A 16,750-nucleotide genomic window follows, 5' to 3' on the forward strand; every position below is an offset into this window, starting at 1 on the left:
TTTTTTTGTATGTGTATGGTTTGTTTAGGGTTTTTTGTGTTGGTATTTTGTTTTGTTGTTTTGTTGGTTTTTTTCCTTTTCTTTTTTTGCGGCGAAGTGATTCCACTCTGCCTCCCCAAATATCCACGTCTGAATGTCTCGGCTTTTCACTTGGCATTTAAAAAAAGTGAATAACCAGAGTTCATAATTTCAGAATCACACTTCGTTTCTTAGCATTTCAAAATTGTGCCATTAAAGAAGTGTGTCTTGTAGCATGTCTGTTAAACTAATAATAGAAGTTTGAACACGTCAGTCTGTTCTTGTTTATCATGGCAATTCTGCAGTGTGTTTGTATTTTTATGGCAGTATTGCAAATGGTGTCACCCTTTCTTGTTTGAGTACAAATCCAGTGGTTTATTAGTAAAATTTTGTTTATCTGACAATCGCAAAGTTAAAACATTCATAGTATAACTACCAGTTCAGACACATGAAATACTTCCCTGAAGCCTGCAAGTATACTTGAGGTAGCAATGTTTGCTTCTTTTAGTTTTTACCATAATTGTATAAGGGGATGATATTTCTTTACTAAGTTACTTTTTAAATTACTGTTCGTATGAAACTTGAAAGATTCAATTTTATCATGTTGCTTGGTCTTTGGATTTTTTCTGTTGTTGTTTTAACAGCACTGTCTCTCAGGATCTAAACTATATGTGTAGGCCAACGCTATGAGTTTTGTGCAGAACTAAATTTCTTGCTGTCAGTATTGCCCAGTATTCTCTAACGTAATATTAAAGTATTAAGCAGGGCTTAAATAAAAGTAGTAAATGAAATTTCTTCTGTTTTCTTCAAGGTTTCAGAAAGAGACAAACAACAAAATGAACAATCCAGCTATTAAGAGAATAACAAATGAAATTATCAAATCACCTGAGGATAAACGAGAATATCGTGGACTAGAATTGGCAAATGGCATTAAAGCTCTACTCATTAGTGACCCCACCACAGATAAGTCTTCAGCAGCACTCGATGTGCACATAGGTATTTAACGCATGTTGTGTTCATTATGTCATTAATAAAAATGCTTTAAGTTTTGGTATCTTAATTGCAAATAAACTGACAGGAGTGGTATCCAGTTGGCAACCTAGCCTTTTATTGTAATTTAGAGTTTGTTTAATTCTTTGACACATCAAGTTGAAAATTATTAGAGCTAATTAGGTGCTTTTATTGTACTCTGTGTTTACTCAAGTGTAGCTCAGTCAGTAGAAAGACTTCTTTTAACAATTAAGTTTTGTGTTATGAAAGATCTTTTGTAAGCAGAAAAGGGGCGGGTGTGTATACAGTTATTTCAGACAGCTCCATCTGTCATGTCAGACTTTTTTTTTTTTTTTTCTTCATGTTAAGTTGTTGTTGTGTAGAGGTGAGAAAATGCTGTAGTGCTGGAGGAGTTGGAGAGGCACTCCCTAACTCCAGTGGTGCTTAAGCATGTGAACGGAAATATGGGGAATAGAAGGGGATGGCAGTTACTTCGTCTCTGGAATAATGGAAGCTTTTTCTTAACTCTGAGGTGTTTCTCAAGCTTGTGTAGTTTCTCAGTTGCTCGGAAGGTATGATGCGCACACACATTACCTAAGCATCCCCTTGCCATGTTTGTAGTTGGGAGCTGTTGCTGCTCTTGGTGTTAGGACAGAAGTAGTAGAGTAACTTTGAAAACTTCTGGCCGTTTTTATTATGGAGATGGCTGTCACAAATCATTATCTAGTTCAGAGGATCCCGAATGTGGTTTTATTAGGTACTATGACGGTAATAGCCAACTGTAACATCCAATTCCTGCACATGTACTGGAGGAGATGTGTCTGTTGCCATCATCTCTACTCTCCTGTTGCACATCGTTGCACTCTCCAAAGCAGGACTGCCAGACTCAAAACTTCCACGTTTCTAGCTTCCATTCTTGCACATCATTATTGTCTTTTAATTTGTCTGCCTTCATACCTCCTAGCTGGTCATCAGTAGCTGCTTGTGTTCAGGCAACTACAGGTTATCACTCGTCCTATAAACCACAGGATAAATACCTCCTTAATTGTAGTTGGCAATTGCTGTCTTTCAATGCAGTGCAGTTATTAAAATCAAGGTATAGAAGTCAGAACATTGTGATCTGCCAGGTCTTTACAGATTATGAGTCATGGACTTCAATTAAAAAATTGTCCCTATGAGGCAGTGCAGGTTGATCTGGAGAGGCAATTTGAGACACTAATTGGTTTGGTTACTCATTCTAATTTGGTTTGGGGTTGTTTTTTGGGTTTTTGGGTTGTTTTTTTGGTTTTTGTGTTGTGGGTTTTTTTTTAGAATGAGTTTGGTTGACTGTAGCTGCACAAGTGTCTGCTTACATCTACAGAATGTATGTAATTGCCTGAGGGAACATACTGCAATATAAAGCACTTTAAAAGTCTTTACGTTTTAGTATTACTTTTAATGAATGATTACATGAAATTTTTCCTCCTGCAGGATCCTTGTCTGATCCCCCCAACATTGCTGGGCTTAGTCATTTTTGTGAGCATATGCTCTTTCTGGGAACCAAGAAATATCCAAAAGAGAATGAGTATAGCCAGTTTCTTAGTGAGCATGCTGGGAGCTCAAATGCTTTCACGAGTGGAGAACATACCAACTATTACTTTGATGTGTCACATGAACATCTAGAAGGTGCATTAGACAGGTAAAAACATTTTTTTTTATGTTTAATTTTTTGTTATATAGGTGCTGTTTGAAATTGTGTAAAAGTTTTTTTTTTTTTAATAGTTTTATCATTATGATATTAAAGAAAGGGTTGAGAGCACTGTCTTTTGTTAAAACTGATACCAGATATTTTTCAGTTCAAAAGTTTTGCCCACGTCTTGTCAGCTAGCAGAGTTCTTCACTGAGCCAGAATTTTGAAGTTCAAAGGCTGTGTTTACACTGAATATTTTTGGAAATGTGGGGCACAGAATATGATCGTGAACTTAGGCATTGTGCAAATACTCTGATCATATAATCAATTACTATACTTCCCATAGGATCCTTGTTTCATTGATAGCAAAAGAAGGATGAAGTCTAGAAATATATTAGGATGCCTTTAGTAAAGGGAACTCAGTGAAATCTCTGCCTTTTGTGAGAGGGGACAGAAGTTGAAAGGTGTGTAGTCAGTGAGGTAGAGTGTATTTTCCCTTTGGATTTTTGCTGGATGTCTGACAAGACTGATTTGATTTGCAAGCTTAAGAGCGTCTTGCAGCTAAACTTCAAAAAAGTAGAAATTTTCAGTGTATGAATTATGATGCAAGGTCCTTGATCCTTGTAGTACCTTATATGATGAATGTGTCGTTGTCTGCATTTATAGATAAAGAAATTGAGAAATATAGTGAATCAGTGTCAAAACTGTTACAGAATCTGTAAGTTCTGCATTAAAAAAATAATATATTCAGCTGTTTTCAGGAGGTACCAAGCTTCATAATTTTCTATTGCCATTTATGAACAGTACTCTTGATTTGAACTAAAATTTTTCTGTTTAGGTTTGCCCAGTTTTTCCTGTGCCCTTTGTTTGATGAAAGCTGCAAAGACAGGGAAGTGAATGCTGTTGATTCTGAGCATGAGAAGAATCTGATGAATGATGCCTGGAGGTTATTTCAATTGGAGAAGGCTACTGGAAATCCCAATCATCCCTTCAGTAAATTTGGAACAGGTTTGTCAGAATATAATTATCCATCCCTTGGAGTTCTGTGTAACATACATAGTATTATTGTTTATATAAAATTGTTAAAGACAGACTGAAACAATTCCCTTTTTTTCCTCTCCATACATGTTTTATTATGGTACTTTATCACATTTTCCACATGGTAGCCCAAACAGAGCTAGACAAAAACATAGGAAACAGAGTGATTCAAGACTTACGGTACAGTGATGAAGCATCCTTTATGATTCCGATAATTACTGCAGTGAATGCTGTTTTCCAGTTACCGAATTTGTCACAATTTGGTTCTGTTAAGTCTTTGTGCATAACAAAGTGAATGAATTGTTGTTAGCCACATGCTCTTTTTGCTAATTAGTATTCCATTAGGACTAGGTGACAGTGACTATGTTGAAACAGAAAGGTCAGCAAAGTAACATGAAAATTACTGAGTAAGAATGTAAAACCAAAATCTTAAGCATAAAAAACAATGGTAGTAGATGGATAGATAAAATGGTCTTGGACAAATCCCAGTCTTATGGCTGTAGGGTTTTTTTGGGCTTTATTATTCATGGAATGCTTAGTAACAATTTAAAATAAACACCCCAAAACATCAATTTAAAAAGCATTAAAGTGAGATACCATAGTTATGGTCAAAACCACAAATATTGGGTGCTTTGGCAGAAGTTTAAATGAAGTTATTTTCTACATTAATTTATTTTTGAAACTATCAAAGTAACAGGGCTATTAATTCATGCACTGCCATGTTTAGTCCTTGAGCATTAATGTGTTTTGTGGCTGGGTCAGTTTGCTGGAGGAATAGTTGATAAAAATATTGGGTACAGTAGGATGATGGGAGGGCAGGTAATGGGCTTTGAGGACTAGTTTCTGCCTCTGTCTCAAGAAAGAGAAGAATATTTTTGCACCTGTTGATGGAGGACATGGTTCAGGGGCTGGTAGTCAGATGCTACAAGAGCGTGCGTTGCTCTATGCACCAATAAAGAGAGACTGTCTGAATCAGAGAAACTATAACTGCATTGTCCAAACAGGTAAATTTGAAAATAAAGTCTTGGGAACTGTATTTGGTAGACAGGCAAGCACCAGAGTACATTCTGGAATCTTTGCTACTGAAGAGGTTATTTAATTTTATACAGCACTCAGAAAACAGAAGTGAAAGTTGCAGAAATAGTTTTCTACACTTTAAGAAGGTTTTTTAGCTGACACAAGTGAAATATTTTCATGAGGAGAATACCCAAAATGTGCTCAAATTCAATAGCAATAGTCGTACTCTCTGCTTCTTAGATTAGCTTCTGATTCTGAAATTAAATTATAGCACATAGCCTTGCTGTACATCTGACTTTGCAGAGGTAGAGCCCAGTTTTGATGGTTTTTATTTACCCAGAGAGATGACAAGTGTGATATGGTTTTCATGACACTTTCAGTTGGCATCCTTCTTACTGTTACCTTTTGACCAGCTGAGATGTTGTTAGTCTCGCAGAATACAGAAATGAGACTGATGCTTCGGGTCACTCCTCATTGCTGTGCAGCCTGTTTTGCCAGCAAACCTTCTGTTACTCTTTGTCTACCCAGAGAAACAAATGCACCTTAATCTTCCAGTTTTCTTGTTAGGATGCATTTTTGTCCTCAGATACCCTTCACTCATCTCACTGAATTAATGCCTGTGATGGTAATTCTCCATTGGTATCCTCAACAGTGTCAAGTACTTTCCCAGGCACTTTCACACTGTCTAGTGTCCATTTTCCTACATCTAGAAGGTGTCTTCTGACTGTTCCCTGTTAATGTACTCCAGTACTGTAACAGCACAGTTACTGAGCTAAAGCTTTATTTTTATTTTATTTTATTTTAATCTATGTATTGATTCTGTGGGAGTACACACGGTAGGGTATCTAAAACTTCTGTGTTTCATTTGTCTGCAGATGGTGAGGAATATAGACAAAATTTTAAACATAATACCCTAATTATCCTTTTTAGGTGTCATTAAGAGTCCTTGCTTTTACTCACATGAACTTTGAAAATTAAAGCAATATATTGCTTCAGGTAGCCTCTCTTCAATGATTTGTTGACTGTTGCAGTTGTAATTAGTCTTGTATCTAATCAGCAAACATCTGAACAATATACTTGTATTATTCATGTAGCTAATTTTGCCCCATTGATTTGTATTAGCTTATATCTGTGGTTGTAGGATTTGCGCACTGGGCATATATGCATAGCAGACATACTCTCCCTGTCTTTTCTCTCATTCTCGCTGTTTTTCCTATAAACACACAAGCCAGCTTTTCTGCTACATTTTCCTGCCTTATTCTTCCTCCTTATCCCTTGCTATCTTCTATGCCTGGTCTGGTTGTAGCTTAAGGGAATTACTTATCTCAAAGTTAATAGATAGAATATTAGTTTGTAGTTCTGGTCTGTAGATTCTGTTGATCATTTTGTGTGTCCGTGTAGTATTGGGAAGTGGAGTTGATTAAAATCCAGTGTGCTCTTGGTAGACTCTAATTTTTTTTTTTGTTTCAAGTTTTTACTAAACATGAGTTCTGCACGGACTATAAATGTGGAATATGTCCTTAGACTAAATTATTGAAAGCTTGACGTTGATGTAAAGATTGCGCTAAATAACAGAAGGATAATTTAATGGAGAAAGTTTGGTATCTTCTGCTTATGGATTTATTCAGGGAGAGTTGCAGTTCTCTTCCACTCTGGTCCTGTTCTTCTGCTGCAGCTGTTCGTGAAGCAGAAGCTGAACAGTCACAATTTACAAATCATGTTTGTAAATTAGTAATTGTTCATTTCATTTAATATACTAGGCTATAATTCGTGGCACACAATGCCACAAATAATTTCACAGAGTGATTCCTGTGACAGGAATGTGTATATGGGAGTAAAACATAGTCCAAGTGTGCCAAAGAAAAACCTTTTTATTCTTCTGAGGCTGGGCTTGCTTGCATTGCTTTGAAATAACCCATTCAAATTAAGAAGATTAATTTGGAAGACTAAAACATCCTTGGTTCTTTAGGAATGTGCAGATTGAGAGTGGAAGTATTTATTATCTCTGATAAGCTGAGACGGTAATGATCCAGTTTACTTATACGTATTAATTATTTTAGAAATTACTATCTATCTGGAGGAAAGCAGATTTATTAATTAATTTTTTTCTTTTTAATTTGTAAATTCATAAACATCAAGTATTGTTAACTTTTTTTTTTAATGTTATAGGGAACAAACTCACTTTGGAAACTAGACCAACCAAAGAAGGAATAGATGTAAGACAAGAGCTATTGAAGTTCCATTCTACTTACTATTCATCGAATTTAATGGCTATTTGTGTCTTAGGAAGAGGTGAGTTTTGTTCTGTCAGTTGAGTAAGACTTTACATGTATTTCTGTTTGAAGAGAGTGAAGTGAAGCTGAACAGTAAAATGTATTAGTGTTGTGGTTTGTTTGTTTTTTTTTTTTTTTAAGCTGGAGTATCAGGTGTATTACTAGTAGGTATGTAGGTAATACCTCTAGGGTTTAATTTATGTCATGTGTGAAAATGCCTTGCTTATTCTCCTGGTAGCAGTGGAAACTTTCTGCAAGTAAACACTAATATTGGTGAAGATAGCTTGTAAATATTTTTTTAATATTGAGAATATATTTTTATTGCTGTTTGAAAGAGGTGCTTCCCACTTCTCAGTTTTTTTCTTCTGTTTGTTTTACCTGAGTGAAATTAGAAAAGAACACTTTTATTTTCTTTATAAATATTTATTTATTAATTGATGATAAATAGATATTGATCAGAGTTTAAAACAATTGAACAAAAATTCTCTTCCTCATTTAACAGTTCTGTTTTCAAGGTTTTCAGACATATTTTTTTCTTTAACTAGTTCTTTATTGGACAGGCAATATTCCAGGACAGACAAGATCTGTATTCCAAATACCAATAAAATCTAGAAAATAGTCTTAAAATGTGTTACGTTTCAAATGTTTCTGTGATTTACACATATGTGTTTTTTTACTACAAAATACAAAAATCACCCTTGTTAAAATCCTGAATTTAGGTGGTTTTACTAGTCATTTTCCACAGTCAAATTCTTTCAGTGTGAGTTGCCCTTGTAAATACTTCAGTATTTAGAAAAATTAGGAGCCTTTGAAACATTGATCTTTGGAATTTTTCCTTTCAATTTCATAAATAAATTTTTGAAAGCTAACTCTAAGGCTTTTTGTTAGTCTACTTGTTTACAAAATGCCATACAACCACCCTTATTTGTCATATTTAGTTAAGTAGTTGTCACTAGCAGTGAGATGCTAGTTGTTCAAAAGTTGCATCTTATTTTCCCTGAGAAGGCACATGCCTTTTCTCACTTTGTTATTCGTTCAAGCAGGAGAATTATGCAATTGCTTTCCAGAAGGCTTTATATTAATGACTGATTTGCCTATTTGAAGGCTTGCCTCTAGCATCAAATTTGAAAATTTACAAGTTCCATGTTGTTTCTGATTTTTTTTTTTTTTTAATTTTCAGGGATCTCCACCCATAAAAAGCAAATAGCAGAAAACAGACCTTGTTAGCATTATTCCATAAAATCTTTGCTGAAATACCTTGCTATCAATGTGTCAGTTCTGCTAATTAATACATAAAAAAACAGTTAGAAATTCTGTAACGTAAAAGTATGTTGAGTTGCACACTACAAGTCTGCCATGATCTCTCCACTGTTGTGCATTCTGAAGTAAATGGATGTCTAAAGCTATGTGCAGCCTAGTAATTCTCTGATTTTCCCACCCCTTTATATATGTAATGTAAAGCAAATAAAAATATATGTCAGTAAAAAGTGGTGGGGGAATCAACATAATTTCTCTAGTAAATAGCAATAAATATTCAAAAGTTTGCTGAAATAAAATAATTTCAATTAGTTTTTTTTTATCTAATCAAACCCAAAATTCACTCAGTGATGATAGAACAGCTTTAGTACAGCAGTTCACATATAGACTTTTAAATAGAAACTTTTTCAGTAAAAATCATCCTGGCAACTGGAAATCTGTCCTAAAGAAAACCCTCACTGTAGTTGAAAAGCTTAAATAAGTGCAGATTTTGCTGACATGGATAAAAAAATAGTGATCTTTAATAGAATTACATGCAATTCACAAAATTTTATTATACAGTGACTCATCTTGGTTTGCATTGTTGGTTTTTTTTTTTTTTCCCCTGCATGGTTCTTCCAGTGTAGCATAGGAGCATGCATATGTTGGTCAGGAAAGATTCCACTTTCTAAATCTAACTTGGATTGTTTTGACTAACAAGGTGACTGCTTTCTGAAATATTTCAAGAATTAAGGTTGTACTTAAAGTACAAGTACAATCCAAGAAACACCCATTTTTTTCATCAACACTGCCCTTTGAAAGGCGTGTGCTAAAACTTGACGGAGGAGTCTTTCTTTTCTTATTCTCACTTTAAGAAGTGCTCCAAAATGTATTTCTTTAAGCAGATGGCTATTCTGAAGGCAGTATTGCAACAGAAATAGTATAGGTCGATTTAGGTGAAATCATACACAACGTCAAATTCTTTCCACAAATGGTCTTCCTCTTGTTTTTGGAGAGTACTAGAGTCACGGAGTGAAACTAGAATGGATGTAAAAGTGGAAGTGCTTAAACAGGTCACAGATGTGTGTGAAATTTTGGGGCGCTTGAGGACAGATGGCCCTGGCTCACAGTGTATGCAAAGGACTGGAGGTGAGCTGAGGCTGAAGAAAATCCAAGTTTTGGCAAAAGTGCTTCCACTCTGGAAAATTTGCAGCTGTAATTCCACTCCCTTTTTGTGGAATGTTTATTTTTGTAAATGTTCAATATCTGATGTGTCTCTTCTTCAGTTCCAGCTTAGATTCATCAGTAAAATTTGAAGATATTTTTTTCTGGTTACAGGATTTATTTTAATCATGATTGAGGCCTCCCTTTAATTAGCGTGGTGCCTTATAGCATGCTATAGTTCAAAACTTAAGTATTAATATAGGTTTCCTTTCTGAAATTAATAGTCATCCTACCATTAAAACTACTTTTCTGTGTACTTCATGTCTCCCCCAAAGAATATACAAAATCCAAATTTGCCAGAATCTTCAGATACTGATTGTGCTTTTTCTAATGTTTCGTTATTCTAGAATCCTTGGATGAGCTGACTTGCTTAGTGGTAAAGCTATTTTCAGAAGTAGAAAATAAGAATGTCCCTATACCAGAGTTTCCTGAACATCCTTTCCAAGAAGAACATCTCCGGGTATGTATAGAGATACATCTTCCATCAGGAGTGTATACCTTAAATGATATTTTCTATGTTTCAGAATACATTGTGCACTTCACTACTTTTGTATCAGTGTCCCTGTTAAGTTCCATATTTCTTTCTTAATTTTCCACCCACTTTTCCACACTGAGTATAGTATAGTTTTGTGTAGTTTATAGTAAAGGTTGGTACATTTGGTTGCAGCTGTAAGCAACTGAGAGATAATTAATTCTATTTTTGTTTCCGTCATGAATGGCTAAAGTGTTGCCCTAAGTTTTGCATACCTTTACTTTTGAGATTTTATTGATATGTTTGTAATAAAATAAATAAATAAAAATGTGTGAAGGGAACATGATATGTGCTCCTGAGATTAATAAAATAATGAGCATTTCCTTTTGTTTATGGATCTCCTCATTTATTTTCCCCCTCAGCAACTTTACAAAGTGGTACCCATTAAGGACATTAGAAATCTTTATGTCACATTTCCTATACCAGACCTTCAGAAGTACTATAAATCAAACCCTGGCCATTACCTTGGTCATCTGATTGGGCATGAAGGCCCAGGAAGTCTTTTATCAGAGCTTAAAGCCAAAGGTAAGTCCTTTGAAGGTAAAGAATTAAAGAGTAATTTATTACTCAAATTTTTAAAGCCTAGCTCTGTTTCACTTAAAATTGACCTCCGTATGTTTAAATTCAAGCCCCCCACTGTTTGAGTAATTTGAGTTGTAAGTCACTTTGTGCTTTATTTTTGTTTCTGTGGTGGGTAAAAGTAAATAAATAACAGGCAGTCTGACTACTGAAGCTATTATTTCTTGCACTCCCCTTTATCTACCTTTGTTTAGAGAGTTATATAAAGTTTGACATAATGATCTAGTCTCTGTTCTGTCACTGACTTAGAGACTACTGTCAGGTCCTTTAATGTCTGGAAGACTACAAGAGTGTATGCTTTGCTGTTTTTCTTTATATTACTGTGTTCCAAACATAAATAAATTACCCAGTAATCAAATGATACTGAGTTTGTCATATCACTCTAAGCACAAGGTCAAATAGGTCTGACTTGTGTTATGTTTTACTTGTATTGTTGTTATAAGCATTAAGGAAGAGAAGGAGAACGTGTAAAGTGGTCAAAATGTTTAAAACCAAGAAGTTACTGAAGCATACAAAAAAATAGGAGAAATTGTTACAGATTTGTTTACATAATATATTTTCTTTTTGATTTTCATAGGATGGGTAAATACTCTTGTTGGAGGACAGAAGGAAGGTGCTAGAGGTTTCATGTTTTTCATCATTAATGTGGACTTGACAGAGGAAGGACTTTGTAAGTGAAGCACTATGTCTGCATCCCATGTTATTCCTGATCTGATGGGTTTGTGTTTGTATCCAAAGAGACTAGTTGTGTTTATAGCTTGAAAGCCAATTTATTTTAATTAACTGGTTGTTCTGCTGTGTTTAGATCTTCTCAGTGTGCTAACACAATTCATCTAGCACAAGAAACCAACTTATTTGAGGTTATATTAAAGTATTTCATTGAATATTTTAAAGTAAATTTCTTTAAAACAAAAAGCTGTTAGTACATTTGTGAACTACTACTTCATACTATTTAGACCTGAATTAAATTATATTATAAGTCAATATCTTGACATAAGACATGTTCAATGCAGTTCTCAGAATTAGCTGAGGACCTCAACACTTCCTTTAAATTCATGTCTGAGAAAAACATGTTTAGCTTTGCCAGTGGGATTGCATTTGTACTTAAATAACTTGATATGTCAGGCTGTAATTAAAAAGGAAACCATACATATTTGTGTTCAACAGAATTTTTTCTTTGTGCGGAACTGACTGAATTATTAAACAAGTATTTTTAATTTCCAGTGCACGTTGAAGATATTATTTTGCACATGTTTCAATATATTCAAAAACTACGTACAGAAGGACCTCAAGAGTGGGTTTTTCAAGAGTGCAAGGTACAATGATTGATACTTGAAATACGCGGTGATTGTATTTTTACAAAGTTTTGGACTATGAGTAGAAATAGATTCCTTGGCTGTGGAAATAGCCTTTAATAATCACATGGTAATTAAGTTTATTCATTTTAAAGGTGCAACATGACAAAAATGACAAGTACATTCAGTATATATTCTTAATGTAGATGTGAAATGCTGTTATAGAGCTGTGAGTTGACATTTTATGATAGCATAATGGAGGTGTAGAAAGAAGTATCTTACTCGGTCCACAAGGATTTTGCATAACCTTCCTTAGTCTTTACTGAAGGTGGAAGGGGGGAAGTGTTTGCTGTGAGGGGTAACATTGAATTGAAGATTGAAGTGGCTGTTAATTCTACTACTATCTTTTCATGTGTCAAATTGTACAGTTGAGATTGTAAAGGCAGTAGGACATTTAATCTGCTGTTTGTTCTCTCACCTTTTTGAGAGGTGAACTTAAACTTTTCATGGAGTACTTTGGCTGTACACTTCAGTCTTTGCTGAACTGTTCATGCTTCTTATAAGTCTGTATGGTTCTGTGCGCACAGAGCAAAAATACAAAGTATCCTATTAGAATTAAATAGTACTCCACTTCTCAGTGACAGTGTGAAATAAAACCGGTTTTATTTTCATGTATATGGTCTCATTGGTTCACTACAAATACTTAGGTAAAGATTTCTTGTTCCATCTTAGCTTTATTTGGTGAAAACTGTTGTTTTTCTTCTGTTTAAGAATAGAAATTCTGCAGATGTGTTAACTTTGTTTCTTGTGTTTTGACACTGTATACCTGTAAAAGAAGTCTCTTTACTCTGTGCTATCCCAGTGGAATTATTTTACTGTCATTCTGAGCAAATACAGGATTTGAAAGAGGTAGTTCCATCCTCCCATCTCATGCCTGTGTCTTTCCCTTGATCCTCTTGTATCAGCCCCAGCACTCCTGAGACTGTGAGGTGAATCAGAAAAGCTGGCAAACTAGTTTGAAAAGAATATTCTTTTGAGTTTATTTTCAGCTGAATTGTTGAATTAACCAGACTCTCTGCATGGTTTCACAGAAGGATGGACTGTCCTTTTAATTTGCTTTATAATTTTAGATCTTTTTAATTCACCCTTGTCATTGTATTCTAAGAATTATGTGTTCTATTTCTGTGGCTAAGGCAGCATAAACGCACACTTTTTCTGTCTCTAAACTTGCCTTTTGACTGACTGAACAGAGGAACAACAAAGGAAGAGGGAAAGGTTTCAGTTCATTAACATACAACAAACATTGCACTGGAACACTCTGCATTGCTTCTATCAAAGTTGGTGTGTTTTCAAATTTAAGTATATGAGCTATGGGACAGGTCTCTTACTACAAACAGGACTTGCAAGACTTGCATAACACTTCACATTGTGAGACTATCTGAAATTGCATATGAGTTTTGTGCAACTTGAATATTACTGAAAGCTTTTTTAGATACCTGTCTAACTAGTATAGAATGGAAACAACAAAACTCCTTTCTTATGTTCTGAAAAGGAATTAAGTAGCTAATAGTTATTCTTAAATAGTCTTTAATATATGTTTTTTGACTCTTTCTACGTTGTTTCCTAGGATCTAAATGCTGTGGCATTCAGATTTAAAGATAAAGAGCGACCACGAGGCTATACATCAAAGCTTGGGGGAATGTTGCATGTAAGTATGTGTGGTTTTTTTGTTTGTTTATTTTTGGGGTTTTTTTACAACATAGTAATCATTTAGCAGTATGTTTGATTATAGTCTTAATAAATACAGGTATTTGCAAAGGTCCTTTGCAGTTCTTGAGCTTAGGAAGCTAATATCATGCTGCATAGATCTTAGTTTTGACAGTCAGTAAGTCACATTTCCTTCACTCTCTACCATTTTATACTTCTGTACTTGGTGGAACTGATTTTACAGTAACTGGAGTTGCTAATTGATCTGTTTCAGTGTTTCTTAAGACATAGATAGCTTGTCATTCTGTGTCTACCCGATAGCTGAATGTTCTCTAGGGAAATATTAGAGAAATAATATTTTATTGTAAACAGAAGCACTATGTTTCTAAATGCTTCTGTAGCTAACAATGTTGAAATACTGCAGTAAGCAGAAGTGTTCCTATTAAGATTGCAAATTAGAAATGTTTAACTCTACTAATTATGTATTGGTACTGAAAGAATCATCATGTAGGTTATACGTAGTCTTTATACTTCTTGCAAAATATGGTTCCCTCATTTTGCACTAAAGGAAGATTTAGGTGTGGGGTTTTTTTTGTCTAGTGAAATTCTTGCAGCTTACACATTGGAGCCATTCTCCATTGCACAGCTAATGTCTACGACTACTCAGAGGCATTTTTTGTTTCTTTGCAGGAGTTCTTGTTAATGCTCCTACACCTTTAATTTTTAAAGTCTAAAATAACAATCTTTGATTTTAGAATAGTCTTTCTGTTTACTAAAAAACATTACACTTAACTGAAAACCTTTAAATGGATACTTAAAGGAGCTCCTGTTTGGGATACTGCCTCTTGCTTTTGTTCTGTCAAATGCATGAAATCTCTTTGACAAACGGACTTCTGAAACAGTCTTTCAATGGTCTGTATTTGTTGGATCATTCCTGATTACAATTGCTGTCTCCAAAAATCAGGCCAGGAAGTTGCCAGCAGTGTTCCAAAGAGCAGGGTATTTATTGAGGACTTTTTTTTTCACTGCTTTTCTTTTGCTGTGCTTTGCAATATGAATGGTAATTCTGATTCTGCTGTTAGTTGCTTAAACATTAGTAGAAAAGTAACTTTTCTAGTTCTCTTTATTGCCTCTAAGTCATACTAAGTTTATGCTTTGAATTAACCAACCTAGAACTGTTGTTTGGTGATTTTCGTGCGCTTACGAATACTAGCTGTTTTTCATAACTTGGAGAAGAACCTGTGTATAAGTCAGCATGAGTAAATTTAATGTCATAAGTTGTTATGTATTTACTGAAAGGATTTAAAAAAACTTTTTATTCAACAAAACAGAAGTTTATCTTTAAAGCACATTTGTACTGGTCTAAGGAGTCACCACTAAGTCTTACTGTCAAATTGTGTTTCATATTTGTCATGTGTAGGCAGTGCCCTTTTTCTTTTGTTTTGTCTCCTTAATTGTATAATTTTTAAAATTTCATTTTAATCTGATGGTTGTATCTAGATTGTTTTAGTCTGTTTTATTTTTAGTTACATTACAATCTGACCTTGCTGAAAAAGAGTCACAGAATCCCAAATGGTTGAGGTTGGACTGGACCTCTGGAGGTCATCTTGTCCGACCCTCCTACTCAAGCAATACAAAAATAAGTAACCAAATAAATTTTATGTTCAGTTCCAGTTAGTGGGCAGACTGTGGCAAGTAAGTAAAGTGTAGACTTTTGCTCACTAAATCTGTATTGTCTTGGTAATTTCAGATTAGAAATGCGTAGATTACTTAAATTCTCCCTTTCGAGTTGCTTAGTCTGCTTAGCTGTTTATGCAGAATGTAGTTAAATAAGCATTCTTCAGTGTACAATGAATCTTTTGGACAAGTTCTTTCAAATTGTGGATCTTTAGCATTCACATGTGAATTTTTTTGTAACACAGGTTTGGTTCACTGTCCTTGGTCTCCACCCCCTACCCCCCAAACCAGTTGCGGCCCTTTGTCTTTTCCAAAATCCTTCGTGCGAGTTACTCTGTGTTCTGGAATTCATTCCGCTCTAGTTTTTTTATGTGATGTATGTAATTCAGAAAGCCATTTTATAATAATTCTGGTCAAAAAAAGTATACCTGTATGGCACAGTGCAAGTACTCGGTGCTTAGGTCGCCTGATGTTTTTCCCTTGGTAAACAGATGTTTATCAAAAAAGTTTTGTTGTCAATCACACTAATAATTTTCAGAGAAATTTTAACTATTTTTTCTTCTTAAATTGCAGTGTACTTTAAGAGATTTTCAGTTTCATCCTAAATTAAAATTGTGTAAATTTTTATTATGCTTTTAGATAATTGAAATATACTTTCCTTTAAATTACTGTAAATAAAAATTGAATTCTGAGACAATCCTAACAAACTTAGTGGGTTAGGATTGATTTTTTTTGTTGTTGTGGTTGGTTGTTTGGTTGATTTTTTTGCGTTGTTGTGTTTTGTTTATCCCAAATGCACTCTAGTGAGTACTTGGTGTTCTCTTATCTTTAAAAGTATCCTCCAGGGGTCAGCATTTACCATGTTATTTTTACTTTAGTTACTTCAAAACAGTATTTAAAGATGGGTGACTTTTTATATTGAGACATAAAATATTTCAAGAGAAAAGAATGGTAATAAGTAGTATATAAAATTAATTAATATACGAGGAATATGATTGCATAGTTAGAGTACCACTACGTCTTGTTTATGAAGAGAAAGATTTTAAGACATCTGTGCATTTCTAATTTGAAATTACCAAGGTGATACAGATTTAGTGACTAGAAGTATACACTTTTACTTCTTTTACAAAACAGTAATTTTTTCATGCTTAGTTTTTGTTTAATTCATCTACATGTTTCTGGGCTTTGATTTTTAGTATTACCCTATAGAAGAAGTATTGGCTGCTGAATATTTGCTTGAAGAATTCAGGCCTGATTTAATAGAGATGGTACTGGATAAATTGAGACCAGAAAACGTTCGGTAAGTTAAACTGAGGTAACTTGTATTTTCACCCAAACATTATAGGAAAGCAGATGAACTAATGGAAACAGAAATTCTTAGGTGTCTCTTCCAGCTCCAAAGGAAATGTCACTGAAAAAGAGCTAGTTGTTCTGTGTGTTAATGTCTCTGCTCCCCATTGAAAATAAGCACTCTTAAGTGCATGCAACTCTTCCG

At 34.5% G+C, this 16,750-nt stretch overlaps 1 protein-coding gene across 1 annotated transcript in view; it reads left to right on the plus strand.

Annotated features, from left to right (window-relative positions):
- Positions 1-833: 833 nt before the first annotated feature.
- IDE (insulin-degrading enzyme) overlaps positions 834-16,750 on the plus strand; it is a gene marked incomplete at both ends in the record, with an annotated part of 56,012 nt that continues 40,095 nt past the window's right edge. The window contains 10 exons of the mRNA XM_009695593.1: positions 834-1,014; positions 2,479-2,686; positions 3,516-3,685; positions 6,902-7,024; positions 9,813-9,925; positions 10,360-10,522; positions 11,154-11,246; positions 11,801-11,892; positions 13,499-13,579; positions 16,452-16,555. Of these exons, the coding sequence (XP_009693895.1) occupies positions 834-1,014; positions 2,479-2,686; positions 3,516-3,685; positions 6,902-7,024; positions 9,813-9,925; positions 10,360-10,522; positions 11,154-11,246; positions 11,801-11,892; positions 13,499-13,579; positions 16,452-16,555 (1,328 nt within the window). The remainder of the gene's footprint in view (positions 1,015-2,478; positions 2,687-3,515; positions 3,686-6,901; positions 7,025-9,812; positions 9,926-10,359; positions 10,523-11,153; positions 11,247-11,800; positions 11,893-13,498; positions 13,580-16,451; positions 16,556-16,750) is intronic.

This window comes from Cariama cristata, unplaced genomic scaffold (assembly GCF_000690535.1).
Source record: "Cariama cristata isolate BGI_N322 unplaced genomic scaffold, ASM69053v1 scaffold990, whole genome shotgun sequence".
NCBI lineage: Eukaryota > Metazoa > Chordata > Aves > Cariamiformes > Cariamidae > Cariama > Cariama cristata.